This window comes from Procambarus clarkii, chromosome 20, assembly GCF_040958095.1.
Source record: "Procambarus clarkii isolate CNS0578487 chromosome 20, FALCON_Pclarkii_2.0, whole genome shotgun sequence".
Taxonomy (NCBI): domain Eukaryota; kingdom Metazoa; phylum Arthropoda; class Malacostraca; order Decapoda; family Cambaridae; genus Procambarus; species Procambarus clarkii.
Window position 1 is genome coordinate 9,727,357 of NC_091169.1, and position 19,729 is coordinate 9,747,085.

Below are 19,729 nucleotides of genomic sequence, written 5' to 3' on the forward strand. Positions count from 1 at the left end.
TTCAATAACATCTCAGGGAAAAAATATCGTTTAATATATATATATATATATAATATATATATATATATATATATATATATTATATATATATATATATATTATATATATATATATATATGATATATATAATATATATATATATATATATATATATATATATATATATATATATATATATATATATATATATATATATATTATATATTACAGAAATTGGTGAAAGGTTATGATAAGCCATTCATTTCCAGTTACAGATGAAAAGTTCCCAGTTAGGTTAGATAAGAACTCTTTCGTGATGAGTTATACGGGAAAGCGCTACATGTAACAATAACTTGTCAGTCTATATAGAGAAAAGTTCCTAATGATGGTGTATTGACTAGTTTATTACACATGAAAGTTTCCTTAAACGGTACATAAACCAGTTAAATTATTATAGAAAAAAAGCTCCGTGATAGGACACTGTTTGGTTATAAATAATAATAATAATAATAATAAAGTGTTGTCTGTGAGGTTACACAAAAGCGTTGACTGTGAGCGCGCCCCCTGGCCTCTTCACGCTCAACTATGCTCGGCTTTGACATCACATGATAGCCATGTGATGGTCGCTTTGGCTCCTACACACTCCCCAGTTTGCCCAGCAACTCCCTCTCAGTGCACCACCACTCAATATATTCTGCCTCGTTTTTGTTTTAAATTCCGCATTCAGATTTTGTTAAAAATGTTTGTAAAGCTTTTGGAACGTCATTAAATGTTTTTCCTGATCCTTAAACGTCGCGAGTGGTTTTCACGCCATGGCTTTTTAATACAAATGGGTAAAGAAGTTGACGGATGTTGACTGCTGTTAGTAGGCTAAGAGTTTTCCCTTCCTCTAAGATAGGCTCATCGTAAGCCTATCCATACTAGATGCTCTCACTCTCACTCTCACTTACACTCTCTCACTCAATTATAAAAAACTGAGATACGACCAGCTAGGGACAGGTCGTGAGAAACTCCCTCCCCAGATCCCTTATTTACTAACACCTTCTGTGGCTCTGGAACACTGTGGCTCTGGAACACTGTGGCTCTGGAACACTGTGGCTCTGGAACACATTACCTGGAACACTGTGGCTCTGGAACACTTTACCTGGAACACTTTAGCTGGAACACTGTGGCTCTGGAACACTCTATCTGGAATAATGTGGCTCTGGAACACTTTAGCTGGAACACTGTGGCACTGGGACAATGTGGCTCTGGAACAATGTGGCTCTGGAACAATGTGGCTCTGGAACACTGTAATTCTGGAACACTTTACCTGGAACACTGTGGCTCTGGAACACTGTGGCTCTGGAACAATGTGGCTCTGGAACACTGTGACTCTGGAACACTTTACCTGGAACACTGTGGCTCTGGAACACTGTGGCTCTGGAACAATGTGGCTCTGGAAAACTGTGACTCTGGAACACTTTACCTGGAACAATGTGGCTCTGGAACACTTTAGCTGGAACAATGTGGCTCTGGAACACTTTACCTGGAACAATGTGGCTCTGGAACACTTTACCTGGAACAATGTGGCTCTGGAACACTTTACCTGGAACAATGTGGCTCTGGAACACTGTGGCTCTGGAACACTGTGGCGCTGGAACACTTTAGCTCGAAAAATGTGGCTCTGGAACTCTTTACCTGGAACAATGTGGCTCTGGAACAATGTGGCTCTGGAACACTGTGGCTCTGGAACAATGTGGGTCTGGAACACTTTACCTGGAACAATGTGGCTCTGGAACACTTTACCTGGAACAATGTGGCTCTGGAACACTTTACCTGGAACAATGTGGCTCTGGAACACTTTAGCTGGAACACTGTGGCTCTGGAACACTGTGGCGCTGGAACACTTTAGCTCGAACAATGTGGCTCTGGAACACTTTAGCTGGAACAATGTGGCTCTGGAACACTTTAGCTGCAACACTGTGGCTCTGGAACACTTTAGCTGGAACACTGTTTCTCTGGAACACTTTAGCTGGAACACTGTGGCTCTGGAACACTTTAGCTGGAACAATGTGGCTCTGGAACACTTTAGCTGGAACAATGTGGCTCTGGAACACTGTGGCTCTGGAACACTGTGACTCTGGAACACTTTAGCTGGAACAATGTGGCTCTGGAACACTGTGGCTCTGGAACACTGGGACTCTGGAACACTCTATCTGGAATAATGTGGCTCTGAAATACTTTAGCTGGAACAATGTGGCTCCGGAACACTCTATCTGGAACAATATGGCTCTGGAATACTTTAGCTGGAACACTTTAGCTGGAACACTGTGGCTCTGGAACACTTTAGCTGGAACAATGTGGCTCTGGAAAACATTAGCTGGAAGTCTGTAGCTCTGGAACACTTTAGCTGAAACACTGTGGCTCTGGAACACTATAGCTGGAACACAGTGGCTCTGGAACACTTTAGCTGGGACTCTGTGGCTCTGGAACACTTTAGCTGAAACACTGTGGCTCTGAAATACTTTAGCTGAAACACGGTGGCTATGGAACACTTTAGCTGAAACACTGTGGCTCTGGAACACTTTACCTGGAACAATGTGGCTCTGGAACACTGTAGATGGAACACTGTGCCGCTGGACTACTTTAACTGTAACACTGTGGCTCTGGAACTCTTTAGCTTTAACACAGTGGCTCTGGAACACTATGAATTTCGCAACAAAAATACTCTGTAGGACATGGCCAATTGTCTAATGCTTTGTTTGTTCATCTGTCAGGAGATGCTCACCAAAGTGATTGGGAGATGGCTCCTTCAATAACGAATTGTAAAAGAGCTTTTAACAGGAACATAATTGAATCTGCTTTGATGCGGATTACAGAAGAAAGTAATTTGAACATTAGCTGTGGTTTATATAACTTAGATCCATTTTTGATAGATCAATTAAAGGGCGATTTGAGTAGGATCATTGATACACATTTGTCTCACTAATTCATTGTAAATATTTACTATCTTATGCTATTATTATCCATGTGTGGGCCTGTTGGTGGGTATGAATAGCAGCTGCATCGGATGGGCCAATTGGCCTTCTGCAGTTCTTGTGCGGCTCATGTTTGTGTCCACCTAATTCCCAATCAATTGTCATTGTACCTCACCTCACTCCACCTTTCTCTCCTGCCTATATATGTCCAATACTTGACTTCTAAATTACTCCTTCTGAAGATGTATTAATATACTGAAGTACTTAAGGAAATTCCTGTTTCTCTTCTTCTTCCGGGGACTGACACTGTCACATTTTTAATCACGTGTTTATTTTTCGTGATTTACACCAACACACACACACACACACACACACATACACACACACACACACACACACCACACACACACACACACACACACACACACACACACAACACACACACATATATACACACACACACACACACACACACACCACACACACACACACACACACACCACACACACACACACACACACACACATACACACACACACACACACACACACACACACACACACACACACACACACACACACACACACACATATACACACACACACACACACACACACACACACACACACACACACACACACACACACACACACACACACACACACACACACACACACAGCTACCTCCCAGATCTCTCCTGAAGCCCACATAAAGAGAATAACGTCTGCGGCATATGCGAGGCTGGCTAACATCAGAACGGCGTTCAGGAACCTGTGTAAGGAATCATTCAGAATCTTGTACACCACATATGTAAGACCAATCCGGGAGTATGCGGCCCCAGCATGGAGCCCGTACCTTGTCAAGCACAAGACGAAGCTGGAAAAAGTCCAAAGGTATGCTACTAGACTAGTCCCAGAACTTAGCGGCATGAGTTATGAGGAAAGGCTGCGGGAAATGCACCTTACGACACTGGAAGACAGAAGAGTAAGGGGGGACATGATCACAACCTACAAAATCCTCAGGGGAATCGACCGGGTAAACAAGGATGAACTATTCAACACTGGTGGGACGCGAACAAGGGGACACAGGTGGAAGCTGAGTACCCAAATGAGCCACAGAGACGTTAGAAAGAACTTTTTCAGTGTCAGAGTAGTTAGTAAATGGAATGCATTCGGAAGTGATGTGGTGGAGGCTGACTCATACACAGTTTCAAATGTAGATATGATAGAGCCCAATAGGTTCAGGAATCTGTACACCAGTTGATTGACGGTTGAGAGGCGGGACCAAAGAGCCAGAGCTCAACCCCCGCAAGCACAAATAGGTGAGTACAATTAGGTGATTACACACACACACACACACACGGTTGAGAGGCGGGACCAAAGAGCCAAAGCTCAACCCCCGCAAGCACAATTAGGTGAGTACAATTAGGTGAGTACACACACACACACACACACACCACACACACACACACCACACACACTTAGATCTATATACATATATATATATAAATATATATTATATATATATATATATATATATATATATATATATATATATATATATATTATATATATATATTATATATATATATATATATTATATATGACCGAAAAAGTAAGATTAATAATTCTAACACGAATTTTCTCAATCTTTCGTACATTTCTTTTCACTGTTGGAGGTAATTCAAAAATCAATTCTCCAAAATTCATTTTTATTTCTAGTCTGACGCGACTCTTGAGCGCGTTTCGTAAAACTTATTACATTTTCAAAGACTTTAGTTAACACATACACAACTGAATAGAACTTACACATCTCCGATTTTGTTTATATCTACATTTGAGTGAGGTGGATGGGGTGAGGTGGTATTTAATAAGGTATTAATTTCATCAACACAAGCCAGAACATGAAACAATGGGTATTGAATAGAAGTGATTGTAGAAAGCCTATTGGTCCATATTTCTTGATGCTTCTATATTGGAGCGGAGTCTTGAGGTGGGTAGAATATAGTTGTGCATTAATTGGCTGTTGATTGCTGGTGTTGACTTCTTGATGTGTAATGCCTCGCAAATGTCAAGCCGCCTGCTATCGCTGTATCTATCGATGATTTCTGTATTGTTTACTAGGATTTCTCTGGCGATGGTTTGGTTGTGGGAAAAGATTATATGTTCCTTAATGGAGCCCTGTTGCTTATGCATCGTTAAACGCCTAGAAAGAGATGTTGTTGTCTTGCCTATATACTGGGTTTTTTGGAGCTTACAGTCCCCAAGAGGGCATTTGAATTCATAGACGACGTTAGTCTCTTTTAAAGCGTTCTGTTTTGTGTCTGGAGAGTTTCTCATGAGTAGGCTGGCCGTTTTTCTGGTTTTATAGTAAATCGTCAGTTGTATCCTCTGATTTTTGTCTGTAGGGATAAGGTTTCTATTAACAATATCTTTCAGGACCCTTTCCTCCGTTTTATGAGCTGTGGAAAAAAAGACAACACCTATAGACCAACACAAAAGACCAACACAACACCTATACCCCCTATCAGACTATTTTACAGGAACTTCTTCTCCACAGCTCATAAAACGGAGGAAAGGGTCCTGAAAGATATTGTTAATAGAAACGTTATCCCTACAGACAAAAATCAGAGGATACAACTGACGATTTACTATAAAACCAGAAAAACGGCCAGCCTACTCATGAGAAACTCTCCAGACACAAAACAGAACGCTTTAAAAGAGACCAACGTCGTCTATGCCTTCAAATGCCCTCATGGGGACTGTAAGCTCCAAAAAACCCAGTATATAGGCAAGACAACAACATCTCTTTCTAGGCGTTTAATGATGCATAAGCAACAGGGCTCCATTAAGGAACATATAATCTCTTCCCACAACCAAACCATCGCCAGAGAAATCCTAGTAAACAACACAGAAATCATCGATAGATACAGCGATAGCAGGCGGCTTGACGTTTGCGAGGCATTACACATCAAGAAGTCAACACCAGCAATCAACAGCCAATTAATGCACAACTATATTCTACCCACCTCAAGACTCCGCTCCAATATAGAAGCATCAAGAAATATGGACCAATAGGCTTTCTACAATCACTTCTATTCAATACCCATTGTTTCATGTTCTGGCTTGTGTTGATGAAATTAATACCTTATTAAATACCACCTCACCCCATCCACCTCACTCAAATATAGATATAAACAAAATCGGAGATGTGTAAGTTCTATTCAGTTGTGTATGTGTTAACTAAAGTCTTTGAAAATGTAATAAGTTTTACGAAACGCGCTCAAGTGTCGCGTCAGACTAGAAATAAAAATGAATTTTGGAGAATTGATTTTTGAATTACCTCCAACAGTGAAAAGAAATGTACGAAAGATTGAGAAAATTCGTGTTAGAATTATTAATCTTACTTTTTCGGTCATATTTAATAATATATGTCTACAGGAAAGACTGCTACCAAAATATACTAATATATATATATATATATATTATATATATATATATATATATATATATATATATATATATATATATATATATATATATATATATATATATATATATATATATATATATATATATATATGTCGTACCTAATAGCCAGAACGTACTTATCAGCCTACTATTCAAGGCCCGATTTGCCTAATAAGCCAAGTTTTCATGAATTAATGTTTTTTCGACTACCTAACCTACCTAACCTAACCTAACCTAACTTTTTCTGCTACCTAACCGAACGTAACCTATGAAGATAGGTTAGGTTAGGTTAGGTAGGGTTGGTTAGGTTCGGTCATATATCTACGTTAATTTTAACTCCATTAAAAAAAAATTGACCTCATACATAATGAAATGGGTAGCTTTATCATTTCGTAAGAAAAAAACTAGAGAAAACATATTAATTCATGAAAACTTGGCTTATTAGGCAAATCGGGCCTTGCATTGTAGGCTGATAAGTGCGTTCTGGCTACTAGGTACGACATATATATATATATATATATATATATATATATATATATATAATATATATATATATATATATGTCGTACCTAGTAGCCAGAACGCACTTGTCAGCCTACTATGCAAGGCCCGATTTGCCTAATAAGCCAAGTTTTCCTGAAATAATATATTTTCTCTAATTTTTTTCTTAGGAAATGATAAAGCTATCCATTTCATTATGTATGAGGTCAATTTATTTTTATTGGAGTTAAAATTAGCGTAGATATATGACCGAACCTAACCAACCCTACCTAACCTAACCTATCTTTATAGGTTAGGTTAGGTTAAGCAGCCAAAAAAGTTAGGTTAGGTTAGGTTAGGTAGGTTAGGTAGTCGAAAAACAATTAATTCATGAAAACATTGCTTATTAGGGAAATCGGGCCTTGCATAGTAGGCTGAGAAGTGAGTTCTGGCTACTAGGTACGACATATATATATATATATATATATATATTATATATATATATATATATATATATATATATAGATATATATATATATATATATATAATATATATATATATATATATATATATATATATAATATATATATATATATATATATATATATATATATATATATATATGAAAATGAAAACTCACACCCCAGAAGTGACTCGAACCCATACTCCCAGAAGCAAAGCAACTGGTAACTACAGGGCGCCTTAATCCGCTTGACCATCACGGCCGTCAAAAGGAAGTGATAGCCGAGGCTATTTGAGCCACTTCCCCGACGGCAACTCGGATGGTAATCTTGGGCATAGCATTTCACCAAATCACCTCATTCTTTGGGGCACACGTGAGGAACACAAATGCGAACAAGCCTGAATGGAAATAGCCTCGGCTATCACTTCCTTTTGACGGCCGTGATGGTCAAGCGGATTAAGGCGCCCTGTAGTTACCAGTTGCTTTGCTTCTGGGAGTATGGGTTCGAGTCACTTCTGGGGTGTGAGTTTTCATTCGCATATAGTCCTGGGGACCATTCAGGCTTGTTCGCATTTGTGTTCCTCACGTGTGCCCCAAAGAATGAGGTGATTTGGTGAAATGCTATGCCCAAGATTACCATCCGAGTTGCCGTCGGGGAAGTGGCTCAAATAGCCTCGGCTATCACTTCCTTTTGACGGCCGTGATGGTCAAGCGGATTAAGGCGCCCTGTAGTTACCAGTTGCTTTGCTTCTGGGAGTATGGGTTCGAGTCACTTCTGGGGTGTGAGTTTTCATTCGCATATAGTCCTGGGGACCATTCAGGCTTGTTCGCATATATATATATATATATATATATATATATATATATATATATATATCCATCCTTGCAGGATTGGTTACTAAATATGTCATTGTGGTGTGTAGCATGGCAGGAGGTCGTGCCTGGATGATTGCCTTCATTATATTTGCTGTCACTTGCAAGACAACTTTAGGTACAATGTGGAGGACAGTTACAATTTTTCTCCAGTCAGGAGCTTGATGGTGAACGACGTGTGATAATCAAGCTAATAGGGAGAGACATGTTCGAAAGGCAGGTGGCCGTAGCCAATAAGCTAACCTGTCCTCTGGAGCTGCCACAACGAACAGAAAATGGTGTACTAAAGCCCTCTGACCTAGCCTAGTTTAACCTGTGGATCCACATACATTAAACCTGAATGTTTGTGATCGAGCCGCTATGATTTATATTACCTCTTTTTTTAGTACGTTTGGGGATTTTGACGTCAAAATGCGATGTATCATTGGAAATGACAGGTTGAATAGGCACAGTGCCTGGGCGAGTTGGAATGGATGAGCGTAGTGGCTGTACAACGAATTTTCAATTTCGTCGGACTCTCTGAGTCCGTACTCGAGAGAGACGTAGCGATTTATTTATTTATTAATTTATATAAGAGTTCTCACATTCTTGTAAAGCCACTACTATCACGCAGAGCGTCTCGGGCAAGTCCTTAATCCTAATTTTCCCCAGAATATGACCCGCCAAATCGTTTAACAACCAAGGGCCAGATTCACGAAAGCACTTTCGCTAGCACTTACGAACGTGTACATCTTTTCTCAATCTTTGACGGCTTTGGTTGCATTTATTAAACAGTTTAAAAGCATGAAAACTTCCCATTCAACTGTTGTTATTGTTATAAACAGCCTCCTGATGCTTCGGAGCTCATTAACTGTTTAATAATTGGAAATAAAGCCTCCAAAGATTGAGAAAAGATGTACTGGTTCGTAAGTGCTTGCGTAAGTGCTTTCGTGAATCTGGGCCCCAGGTACCTATTCACTGCTGGGTGAACAGAGCTACAGTTAAGGATGGGCGCCCAGCCATTCCTTCCCGGCCAGGATACGAACCCAGACCAAAGTGCTCGCGAAGCACCGAGCCGAGTGTTTTGCCACTGCGCCACAACAACTGCTTAGAAAAGCCCAAACACATCCACCCGCCCGAGGTTTTATAGCAGGAGCGGCTTTTAGATAAGCCGAGTGAACGCCAGACGCCCCCAGTTGAGGCGGGAGCGACCAATTGGGCAGTCTACTAACCAGGCAAAGAGGACTATCACAGATAATCAGTGTTTGTCTGACGCAGAGATTTTGTGTAGTGCTGTATCTGCACTATACCCACCTTCCTTGTCAATGGTGTAGTGCTGTATCTGCACTATACCCACCTTCCTTGTCAATGCACTGAGTAACTGGAAGAGAAGGTCGACTGGGCACTTGTCCTTAACCTGTTCGCCCTTGTTCACACACAGAAGCTATTGGGGGATCTGGTTGTAAGCCGATTGGCAAGTGGTGTTATAAGGGAAGAAATAGCAGAGGTAAGGTTCAACATGAACTATGAGAATGTAAAGACTCGATCCTCCTACCAGGAGTCGGAAGCTGTCTTCTCTCGTAACCATCCATGGACAAGAAAAAAACAAAATATGCCATGCCAGTTATAACGGGGCAGTGCCACATGTGTTTAGTGACATGTACTCATAGCTGAGCTCGAGTAACTATGTACTGTGTAAACTTAACAGTTTACCAACGCTTGGCCAAAAACAAGTTACAGGATATCTGGGCACAGTTAAGAAAAGCAGGACAAGTCATCCTTATGGCTCTACAATCGAGAGCTGACTGGTGAATTATTGTCATCCAAATACCTATTATGAGAACAATGAACGAGGAGGCCGGACACGACGAGACTGTTCCCAGGAAACATTTTAGCAGTAAGGAACATCTATGGCAACCAGTGGGGCTCCAGGGCGGCCTTCCCTGATGGTGCTTCACTTGCTAGTGTGAAATAATGGTTCATACGGTAAATTTTCCCCAAATTTGTGTGTGGAAACGTGTTCACTTATTATATTAATCGTCACTGGTTAGTCCTCCCTCACAACTACACATCTGTCTTCTGGATCTCACAACTGCCCTACTGTCTACTTCTCACAACTACACATCTACCTCCTACTTCTCCAAACAACACATCTGTCTCCTACCTCTAGCAAACAAACACCTGCCTCCTTCCTAGGAGGAAAACAGCAGTGAAGGAGCAAGTGATGAAACTGAGAAAAGGGGAGAACAGATATACAGAGAATGACAAGGAGGTGTGATGAACTGAACAAGAGATTCCAGGAGGTCTTCACAATAGAACAAGGAGAAGCCCCTGCACTAAATGAGGAGGAGGCAAACCAAACAACCTTGGAGGAATTTGACCTCACCAGTGATGAGGTCAAAAGGTGTCTGTTGGAGCTGGATGTGACAAAGGCTGTTGGGCCTGACAGAATCTCACCATGGATACTAAAGGAAGGTGCAGAAGCACTGAGTGTGCCACTCTTTATAGTGTATAACAGGTCACTGGAAACAAGAGACATACCAGAAAGTTGGAAGACAGCTAACGTAGTCCCAATATACAAAAAGGGTGACAAGTAAGAGGCACTGGCCAGTTTCCCTAACTTGTATACCATGCAAGGTGATGGAGAAGATCGTGAGGAAAAGGCTCGTAGAGCATCTGGAGGGAAATAACTTGGTAACGCACCACCAACATGGGTTCAGTGATGGTAAATCGTGCCTCACAGGTAATAGAATTCTATGTCCAGGCAACAAAAATGTGGCAGGAAAGAGAAGGGGTGGGCCGACTGCATTTTCCTGGACTGCCAAAAAGCCTTTGACACAGTACCCCATAAAAGACTGTTAAAAAAGTTGGAGCAACAGGCATTAGTAAAAGGAAAGGTGCTCCAGTGGATAAGGGAGTACTTAAGCTACAGGAAACAGCGAGTAACGGTGAGGGGGGAGACATCAGAGTAGCGAGATGTCACCAGCGGAGTCCCACAGGGCTCAGTACTTGGACCCATCTGTCTCTAATATATGTAAACGATCTTCCGGAGGGTATAGACTGTCGTTCCTCTCAATGTTTGCTGATGATGCAAAAATTATGAGAAGAATCAAGACTGATGAAGATAGACAGAGACTAAAGGATGACCTGGACAAACTGGAGGAATGGTCTAGAAAATGGCTGCTAAAGTTCAGCTCAGGAAAGTGTAAGGTAATGAAATTAGGCGAAGGGCGCAGGAGGCTGAACATAAGGTATCATCTGGGAGGTGAAATTCTGCATGAGTCAAACAGAGAGAGAGAGATCTGGGGGTTGATATCACACCGAACCTGTCCCCCAGAGGCCCACATCAAAGGAATATCATCAGCGGCATATGCTAGACTGGCCAACATAAGAACTGCCTTTAGGAACTTGTTTAGGGAATCGTTCAGGATCCTGTATACCACATATGTAAGACCAATACTGGAGTATGCAGCTCCAGCCTGGAGTCCATACCTAGTTAAACACAAGACAAAGTTAGAGAAGATTCAGCGGTACCCCACTAGGCACTTCCCGGAACTGAGAGGAATGAGCTACGAGGAAAGGCTAAAGGAGCTGAACCTCATATCCCTGGAAAACAGAAGAGTAAGGGGAGACATGATAACCATCTACACAATTCTCAGGGGAATTGACAGGGTCGACAAAGACAAACTCCTCAGCACGGGTGGGACACGAACAAGGGGACACAGGTGGAAACTTAGTACCCAGATGAGTCACAGAGACGTTAGAAAGATTTTTTTCAATATCAGAGTAGTTAATAAATGGAATGCATTAGGCAGTGATGTGGTGGAGGCTGACTCCATATACAGTTTCAAATGAAGATATGATAGAGCCCAGTAGGCTCTGGAATCTGTACACCAGTTGATTGACAGTTGAGAGGCGGGACCAAAGAGCTAAAACTCAACCACCGCAAGCACAAAGAGGTGAGTACAATTAGGTGAGTACCTCTCCCGACTTCACATCTGCCTCCTACTCTCACAACTACACATGTACCTGCTACCTCCCACAACTACACATCTGCCTCCTACTCTCCCAACTACACATCTGCCTGCTACCTCTCACAACTACACATCTGCCTGCTACCTCTCACAACTACACATCTGCCTGCTGCCTCTCACAACTACACATCTGCCTGCTACCTCTCACAACTACACATCTGCCTCCTACCTCTCACAACTACACATCTGCCTGCTACCTCTCACAACTACACATCTGCCTCCTACCTCTCACAACTACACATCTGCCTGCTACCTCTCACAACTACACATCTGCCTCCTACCTCTCACAACTACACATCTGCCTGCTACCTCTCACAACTACACATCTGCCTCCTACCTCTCACAACTACACATCTGCCTCCTTCCTCTCACAACTACACATTTGCCTTACACCTCTCCCAACTACACATCTGCCTCCTTCCTCTGCCAATTACTCATCTGCTTCCTACGTCTCCCAGCTACACACGTGTTGCCAACCTCACCCAACTGCACACCGGGTTTTGTTAATAGGGTTGGTCCATCTTAGTAGTCATTGAGACTTGCCTGAGGAAGTATAATGGTGGTACAACACTCGTTATTTATCATTCAAGGTCTCGCAGTACAGATGGTTCCGTTCTCGACTCAGAATCGGGGATCCCGGGTTGGAAATGACTAGACACTTCTCCCCTAACCTAATGCCTCTGTTCACCTAGCAGTACATGTCGGTTCCCCAGATTTAGGCAATTTTTATGGGGTTGTATCCTAGAGAGGGTCAGTAATATGACTTGGGGGAGTGGGGGGGGGGCGGTTGACATCGATACAAGTTTAATATAATATATTATATTATATTATATTATATTATATATAAATATATATATATATATATATATTTTTTTTTAAAACCTAGAAGGGGTACCACCTCTGGTGCAAGTGTAGGGACCCATATAGCCTCGGAGAAGAAAATAAAGAGTACTCAGAGAAGACCTTGTGGATCCTCACTGAACACTTTGATATTTTCTTCTCCTACCACCCCTATTCTTTTGGTATGTGTGTATATTTATCTAACTTTATTTGAAAATGTCATTACACAAAATAAGTTACAATATTGATTACATGCAGGGTACAAGGCTGCTTGTCACAAGTTGAACAGCTTCTCCAGCTCCTCAATTGGCGGGCAGGAACCATGGATGCAGTGAGCATTTCCTCTCTGGATTGCCACACTAAGGCGCTGAAAAAGAAAACTGGCAGCTCTAGGGTCTCTAGTTGTTTCGATTAGCTTAGACTCCAACTCCTTCAAAAAGCTAGTAGCACTTTTACCCCAGGCACCAAGTGTCTCTGAGGCAATGGGGACAAAATTGTAGTGGTGCTCAAGGTCTCTGTATTTACGTGACTTGGCCGCTTCCCGGTGATTGGCAGCTCCTCCTGCTTGTGTAGCACTGAAGTCAACATAGGTATTGGCTAAAGTTGAAACGCAAGTGTAGCTTCACACCAACTGTCTACCATTCTTCCAGGGGTTCACCGTGATTCCGTCTGGGCGACCGACAGGTTCATGAGAGTTGCGGGACATTAGGTAACGGGAAAATATATATGTATATATAATGTATATATATATATATATATATATATATATATATATATATATATATATATATATATTAATCGTCACTGGTTAGTCCTCCCTCACTCACACATCTGTCTTCTGGCTCTCACAACTGCACTACTGTCTACTTCTCACAACTACACATCTGCCTCATACCTCTCCAAACTACACATCTGCCTCCTAACCTCTAGGAAACACACACCTGTCTCCTACCTAGGAGGAAAACAGCAGCAAGTGATGACTGACAAAAGGGGAGAACAGATACACAGAGAATGACAAGGAGGTGTGTTAAGAACTCAACAAGAGATTCCAGGAGGTCTTCACAATAGAACAAGGAGAAACTCCTGCACTAAATGAGGAGGCGGCAAACCAAGCCAACCTTGGAGAAATATATATATATATATATATATATTGTGACGATAATCTCTTTCAAGAGAGATTGAGCCTGCTCTTCCCTCCAAACTACGTCCCAGAAACAACTAATATAGAAGATATATCCAACAAGTACAACAACAAGTTTTGCCCAGAGCAAAACGTATCCAACCGGGACACCTGCTCCACCTCCGCCACTCAAACCGGCAAACTGCTTGTCGCTGATTGGCTGGCCCGTCGCACCTGCTCCTCCACCCGCCACACGAGCTGATGTCTGAGCCACCGCGACCTGGGAGGCAGAATATCATGCTTCCACAAGTTAACACGTCTCATTGGTAGACTAAGCCTTGGCTTACGTGTACTAAGGGAGGTGGCAGCTTGAAGCCAATATTCCTGCACTAATATATTTACTATTATCACTTGTATTAACGTAACTTTTCATTTGCCAGTGATTATTCTTATTATTTTGTTTGATTGATTTATGTTACAATTTTTATGTCCAATTTTATTCATGTTTTGCTTTTCTAACGTAATTAAAATTTCATTGTTAAATTTACTTGTGTTTTGTGTGTCTTCCCATTACCTTACCACAGACGAAAGTTCCAGCTTTTTCTTTTTTTTCTTTTGTGTGACGAGGCCATACCCCTAGCTTTTGAAACAGCCGAACACCAACGCGTTACCGTCACATAAAGTGGGGGCCTGCCCTAGGAGCTTCACTCAGGTACTGGTGCCAAGTAGTAATTTATGGTAAGCGTATTTGGCTTTGGTAACGTAGCTTTTACTATTTTTCATATTCAATTTCATTTTTATATGGTGCTGTGTGTATTGTGCATTCCGAGAGTAGCATATGGTGAAGGTGAGACAACTTTGGATTACGTGGTGACTGTAGGCCTCAGTCATACTCTTAATTGGTCATCTCTCCCTCCGTGTTATTACTCGTGTTTACCATCTTTTGTCCCTTGGATATTTCTCATATTTTCGACAGATCATCATATTGGTACCCTGGTACTGTGGTCTGCCCCCGGGTCAAGTGCACCTAATCTTCTGCAATCTGACTGTAGGAGGATAAAGAGGGCCATAGTTCCTCTAGCACGAACTTTAGTTGCTGAATTGGGACCTCAGCAGCAGTTCTCGTCACCAGTTGACACCTCGCACCCCTACACGTCAGTCAGATGATGATACATACATATGGTAGGGAATTAGCTTTCTTTTTCAGAGCACAAAAGTTCGCTAATTCTGTAAGTATCATATTAATTTCAGTGGGAAAACTTGCTTATGTCCTATAGAGACTCGGCAAGGTATGCCTACATCCTTGGACTACCAATTTTACTTTTGAGGCAATTAACTGTTTCATTTGTTTTAGAAACTCAGTTTCACTTGTTTAGTAGGATTTTCTTGCCCTTATCCTCTTACATGAGTACCGGGTACAAGATTTCCTGCGACCTTGATTTAAATTAATCATTTAACATCTTGTACTTAACTTTAATTGTTAAAGATTCCACAGGATAGGTACCAGTTGCCACGTTGTCCTGTTTCTGACATTCACTATATCACAACGGTATATTCGTTGTACATTTATTTGCTAATTTCACCATGTTTCGTCTCCAAGCTTTCCGTGCAGATCCAGCAGGTGAAATAGGGACTTTAAGTCGTGCCAAGAGGACTGAATTACAAACTCTTGCACATGAGTATCAACTAGAAGTTCCCTACCAAGCCAACAAAAATGACTACACAACCTGTTACTGGATCACTTCTTAGAGCAAGGTAAGATAGACTCTGAAACTCATGAAACTTACTATATTGCAGATAAAACTGATTTGGCAACGATGAAACTCAAACTAGAGCTGGCCAAGATTGAACGTGAGCAGCAAAGAGAAGCAGCTGCCATACGAAGGGAAGAACAAGAACGTGAGCTGCCTCGGAAGGAAGAACAAGAACGTGAACTCCCCTCAGGAACGTGAGGTTGCAATACTCCGTGAGCGGGAACGAGTACAGCTTGAAACAAAACGACGCGAGTTGGAGATGCAACACGAACATGACAAGCAACAAGCGACTCTGGCTATAGAGTGTCGTCAACGAGAATTCGCGTTGGAAACTTCACACCTCGCTCAACGCCAGCAAGCTACTGCCAATCTTCCCGTCAGTTTTAATATATCACATGCAAGTAAGTTAATGCCATCATTTGTAGAAGCAGAAGTTGACGTGTTTTTTACCACCTTTGAAACCCTTGCTAATCAACTCAGTTGGCCTGCCGACCAATGGGCCACACTTCTCAGAGTACATCTTACAGGTAGAGCTGCAGTCACACTCAGTACTTTGGCGTCTGAGAATGACTACCAGACTCTGAAACAAGCAGTGTTGGACGCCTACCTTCTCTCCACCGAAAGTTATCGAAGGAAATTCCGTGACCACCTGAAGGCAAGTACCACTACCTTTCTCGAGTTTGCTAACACAAAACGGAGATATTTTATGAAATGGCTGGAAGCAGCACATGTCTCTACTTTTACAGAACTCGTCAACCTGATGCTAGTTGAAGAATTCTTGAGGCGTGTGCCGCCTCCTGTCCGTCTATATTTAGCAGATAAAGAAGAAACCGACTACCTGAAGTGTGCTAAGTCGGCTGACACTTACAGCCTCATCCACCGGCTGACACCAGAACCATCCTCCAGTAAGAAGTCGTGGTACAGTTACGAGAAAGTGAGTACCGATCAAGCTGGCTCGCAATTGTACTGCAAGTATTGTAGACTCTATGGACATACCATAGATAAGTGTGGTAAGTCTCAATACAAAGGAACCACTGACACGCAAAAACCCAAACCAACTCCTCCTAAGTCCGGTAAGCCTGTGATGAATGTTGGTGTTCATGTTAATGATCTTTCTCTTTTCAGTAACCACCTGTATACTGGAACTGTCTCTGCCAACGGTTCAAATCCGGAGGGACGTTTCAAATTGAAGATCTTGAGGGACACAGCGGCTCTTCAATCGATCATCTTGAAGTCGGCTGTGCCCAACATCGCCTACACCGGAGAAACTGTCTTCATCACTGACCTCACTGCTACCACTCCTTATCCTCTCGCCAGAGTCCACCTGGATTGTCCCTTCGTGAACGGAGAAGTCCAAGTCGCCGTCAGGGAAAAGCCTTTTCCCATGCCTGGAGTGCAACTTCTCCTAGGCAACGACTTGGCAGAAGACCTGCAACCGACCAACCTGATCGTCATGGACAAACCCCAGGTGTGTACCTCTGTGCCAATAACCCTATATTCGAGTATGTTCCAGCAAAGGTTCAAGAGAGTGATGAAGTTTCTCCTCCGGTTCTAGTGACCACCCGTGCACAAGCCGCACGACCACAGCCAGCTGACTCTACTGCTACCGCTGTCCCTCAAGACCCTCAGAAACTACCCCCGAATCTGACCAAGTTGGAGTTCCGTAAGTTGCAGAGGGAAGATCTTACCTTAACACCATTATTTTTCCAGGCTGAGACTCAACCCGACAGTATTCCTGGGTTCTTCCTAGAGAACGACTTGCTCTACCGCAGATATAGACCCAGTAAACTGAAGGAGGAGGACGATTGGGCCAACATCGAACAACTTGTGATTCCTGCCAGCCTGCGGCCCACTATTCTACACCTGGCCCACGGAGCACTCTCCCACTACGGATTCAACAAGACTTACCATGGAATTCGTCAAGACTACTACTGGCCAGGTATGGTAAATAGCGTCAAACAGTACGTAAAACAGTGTCATACATGTCAGATGGCAGGTAAACCGAACATCTCTATTCCCAGAGCGCCACTGATTCCCATACAGGTGCCTGCGGAACCTTTCCACAGACTTATTATAGACTGTGTTGGTCCTTTACCTCGGACAAGTTCAGGTAACGCCTATATCTTAACCATCCTGTGTCCTACCACCAGATTCCCCATAGCAGTTCCAGTGAAGAACATTACGGCTGCTACGGTTGTGAAGCATTTATTGAAGATCTTCACCCAGTATGGATTTTCCCAGGGAGATTCAGAGCGACTGTGGTACCAACTTCACCAGTGATCTCTTCAAAAGGACACTGGAGGAGTTCAACATCAAACAGGTATTGTCCAGCCCCTATCATCCTGCTTCACAGGGTTCTCTTGAGCGTAGTCATCAGACTATCAAAGCACTCCTGAAAAAGTTTTGTAGTGAAACCTCTAAGGATTGGGATAAGCAAATTGATCTGCTTATGCACATTTATAGAAGTCTTCTTAATGAGTCCCTAGGAGTATCTCCTTATGAGATGCTCTACGGCCGTAAGTGCCGTACTCCCCTCAAGGCTTTCAAAGACTCTCTACGAGATGCCACCTTCAGTGAGCATCAGAATGTGCCCCAGTTTCTTCAAAACCTTCAACACATTCTAGAGAGAGTCCACAGTTTTGCCCATGATAAATCTATTGAAAGCACAGGAGAGGATGAAGACTCATTACGACCAGACCAGCAAAGTAAGAAAATTTAAGCCGGGAGACTTCGTGCTAGCGTACTTCCCTATCCCAGGTTCTCCTTTACAAAACAGGTTTTCAGGACCCTACCGCATCAAGGAGTGCAGAAACAACCATAACTACGTTCTAGAGACTCCAGGTAGGCGGCAGAAGACCCAGCTGTGGCCACGTCAACCTCCTGAAGCTATATAATGGTACTCCTCCCACTGTCATGTTAAACTATTCTACTTTTACAGAACCATACATCCACAGTGAGACCTTCCCTGCTTCTCCTCCCGAAAGCACTGGCAAGGAGTCAGCGCTTTCTAATTCAGAAATCCTTAATGATCTTCCCAACTACTTTCAGGATAATCATAGTGCACCTCTCATCAAGATCTTCAGAGAACATCAGGAGTTGTTCCGAGATGACCCCCAAGAGTGTAATGTTACCCAGCACGACATCCAACTGCTCCCCGACACCCGGCCGATTCGTCAACCCTTCTACCGAATCAGCCCTAGCAAGAAGGAAGTCATGCGTGCTGAGGTGCAGTACCTCTTGGATCATGGACTGGCTACACCTTGTGAGTCCCCCTGGGCCTCATCCTGTATCTTGGTGCCCAAACCCCAAGGTAAGGTGAGGCTATGTACTGACTATCGTAAGCTGAATAACGTAACTGTCAAGGATGCATACCCCTTGCCAAGGATAGATGACATTCTTGATGCCATTGGTAATGCCCAGTACTTGTCCCAAGTGGACTTGCTGAAGGGGTACTATCAAGTGTGTTTAACGGAGCGAGCTAAAGAAATATCTGCCTTTATCACTCCTTTTGGCCTTTTCAGATATGAACGCCTTCCTTTCGGACTATGTAATGCCCCGGCCACCTTTCAGAGAGCTGTCAACCGTGTCATCCAGGGCTTGGATAACACATACGCCTACTTGGATGATATCGTCGTAGCATCCAACACCTGGAGTGAACATCTGCTCCAGCTGCGACGTCTGTTCGCCAAGCTCCTGACAGCCGGCCTCACCATCAACCTGGGCAAGTCCACCTTCGCGAAAGATATCACCAAGCCTTTCGTCCTTCATGTCGACGC

General features: G+C 42.8%; 1 protein-coding gene across 1 annotated transcript in view; it reads right to left on the reverse strand.

Moving 5' to 3' along the window:
- Positions 1-1,006: 1,006 nt before the first annotated feature.
- LOC138366687 (uncharacterized) overlaps positions 1,007-19,729 on the reverse strand; it is a 33,037-nt gene continuing 14,314 nt past the window's right edge. Inside the window, exons 2-5 of the mRNA XM_069327955.1 lie at positions 2,263-2,690; positions 1,853-2,085; positions 1,568-1,767; positions 1,007-1,447 (exon numbers count right to left, since the gene is read on the reverse strand). Coding sequence (XP_069184056.1) covers positions 1,007-1,447; positions 1,568-1,767; positions 1,853-2,085; positions 2,263-2,690 — 1,302 coding nt within the window. The remainder of the gene's footprint in view (positions 1,448-1,567; positions 1,768-1,852; positions 2,086-2,262; positions 2,691-19,729) is intronic.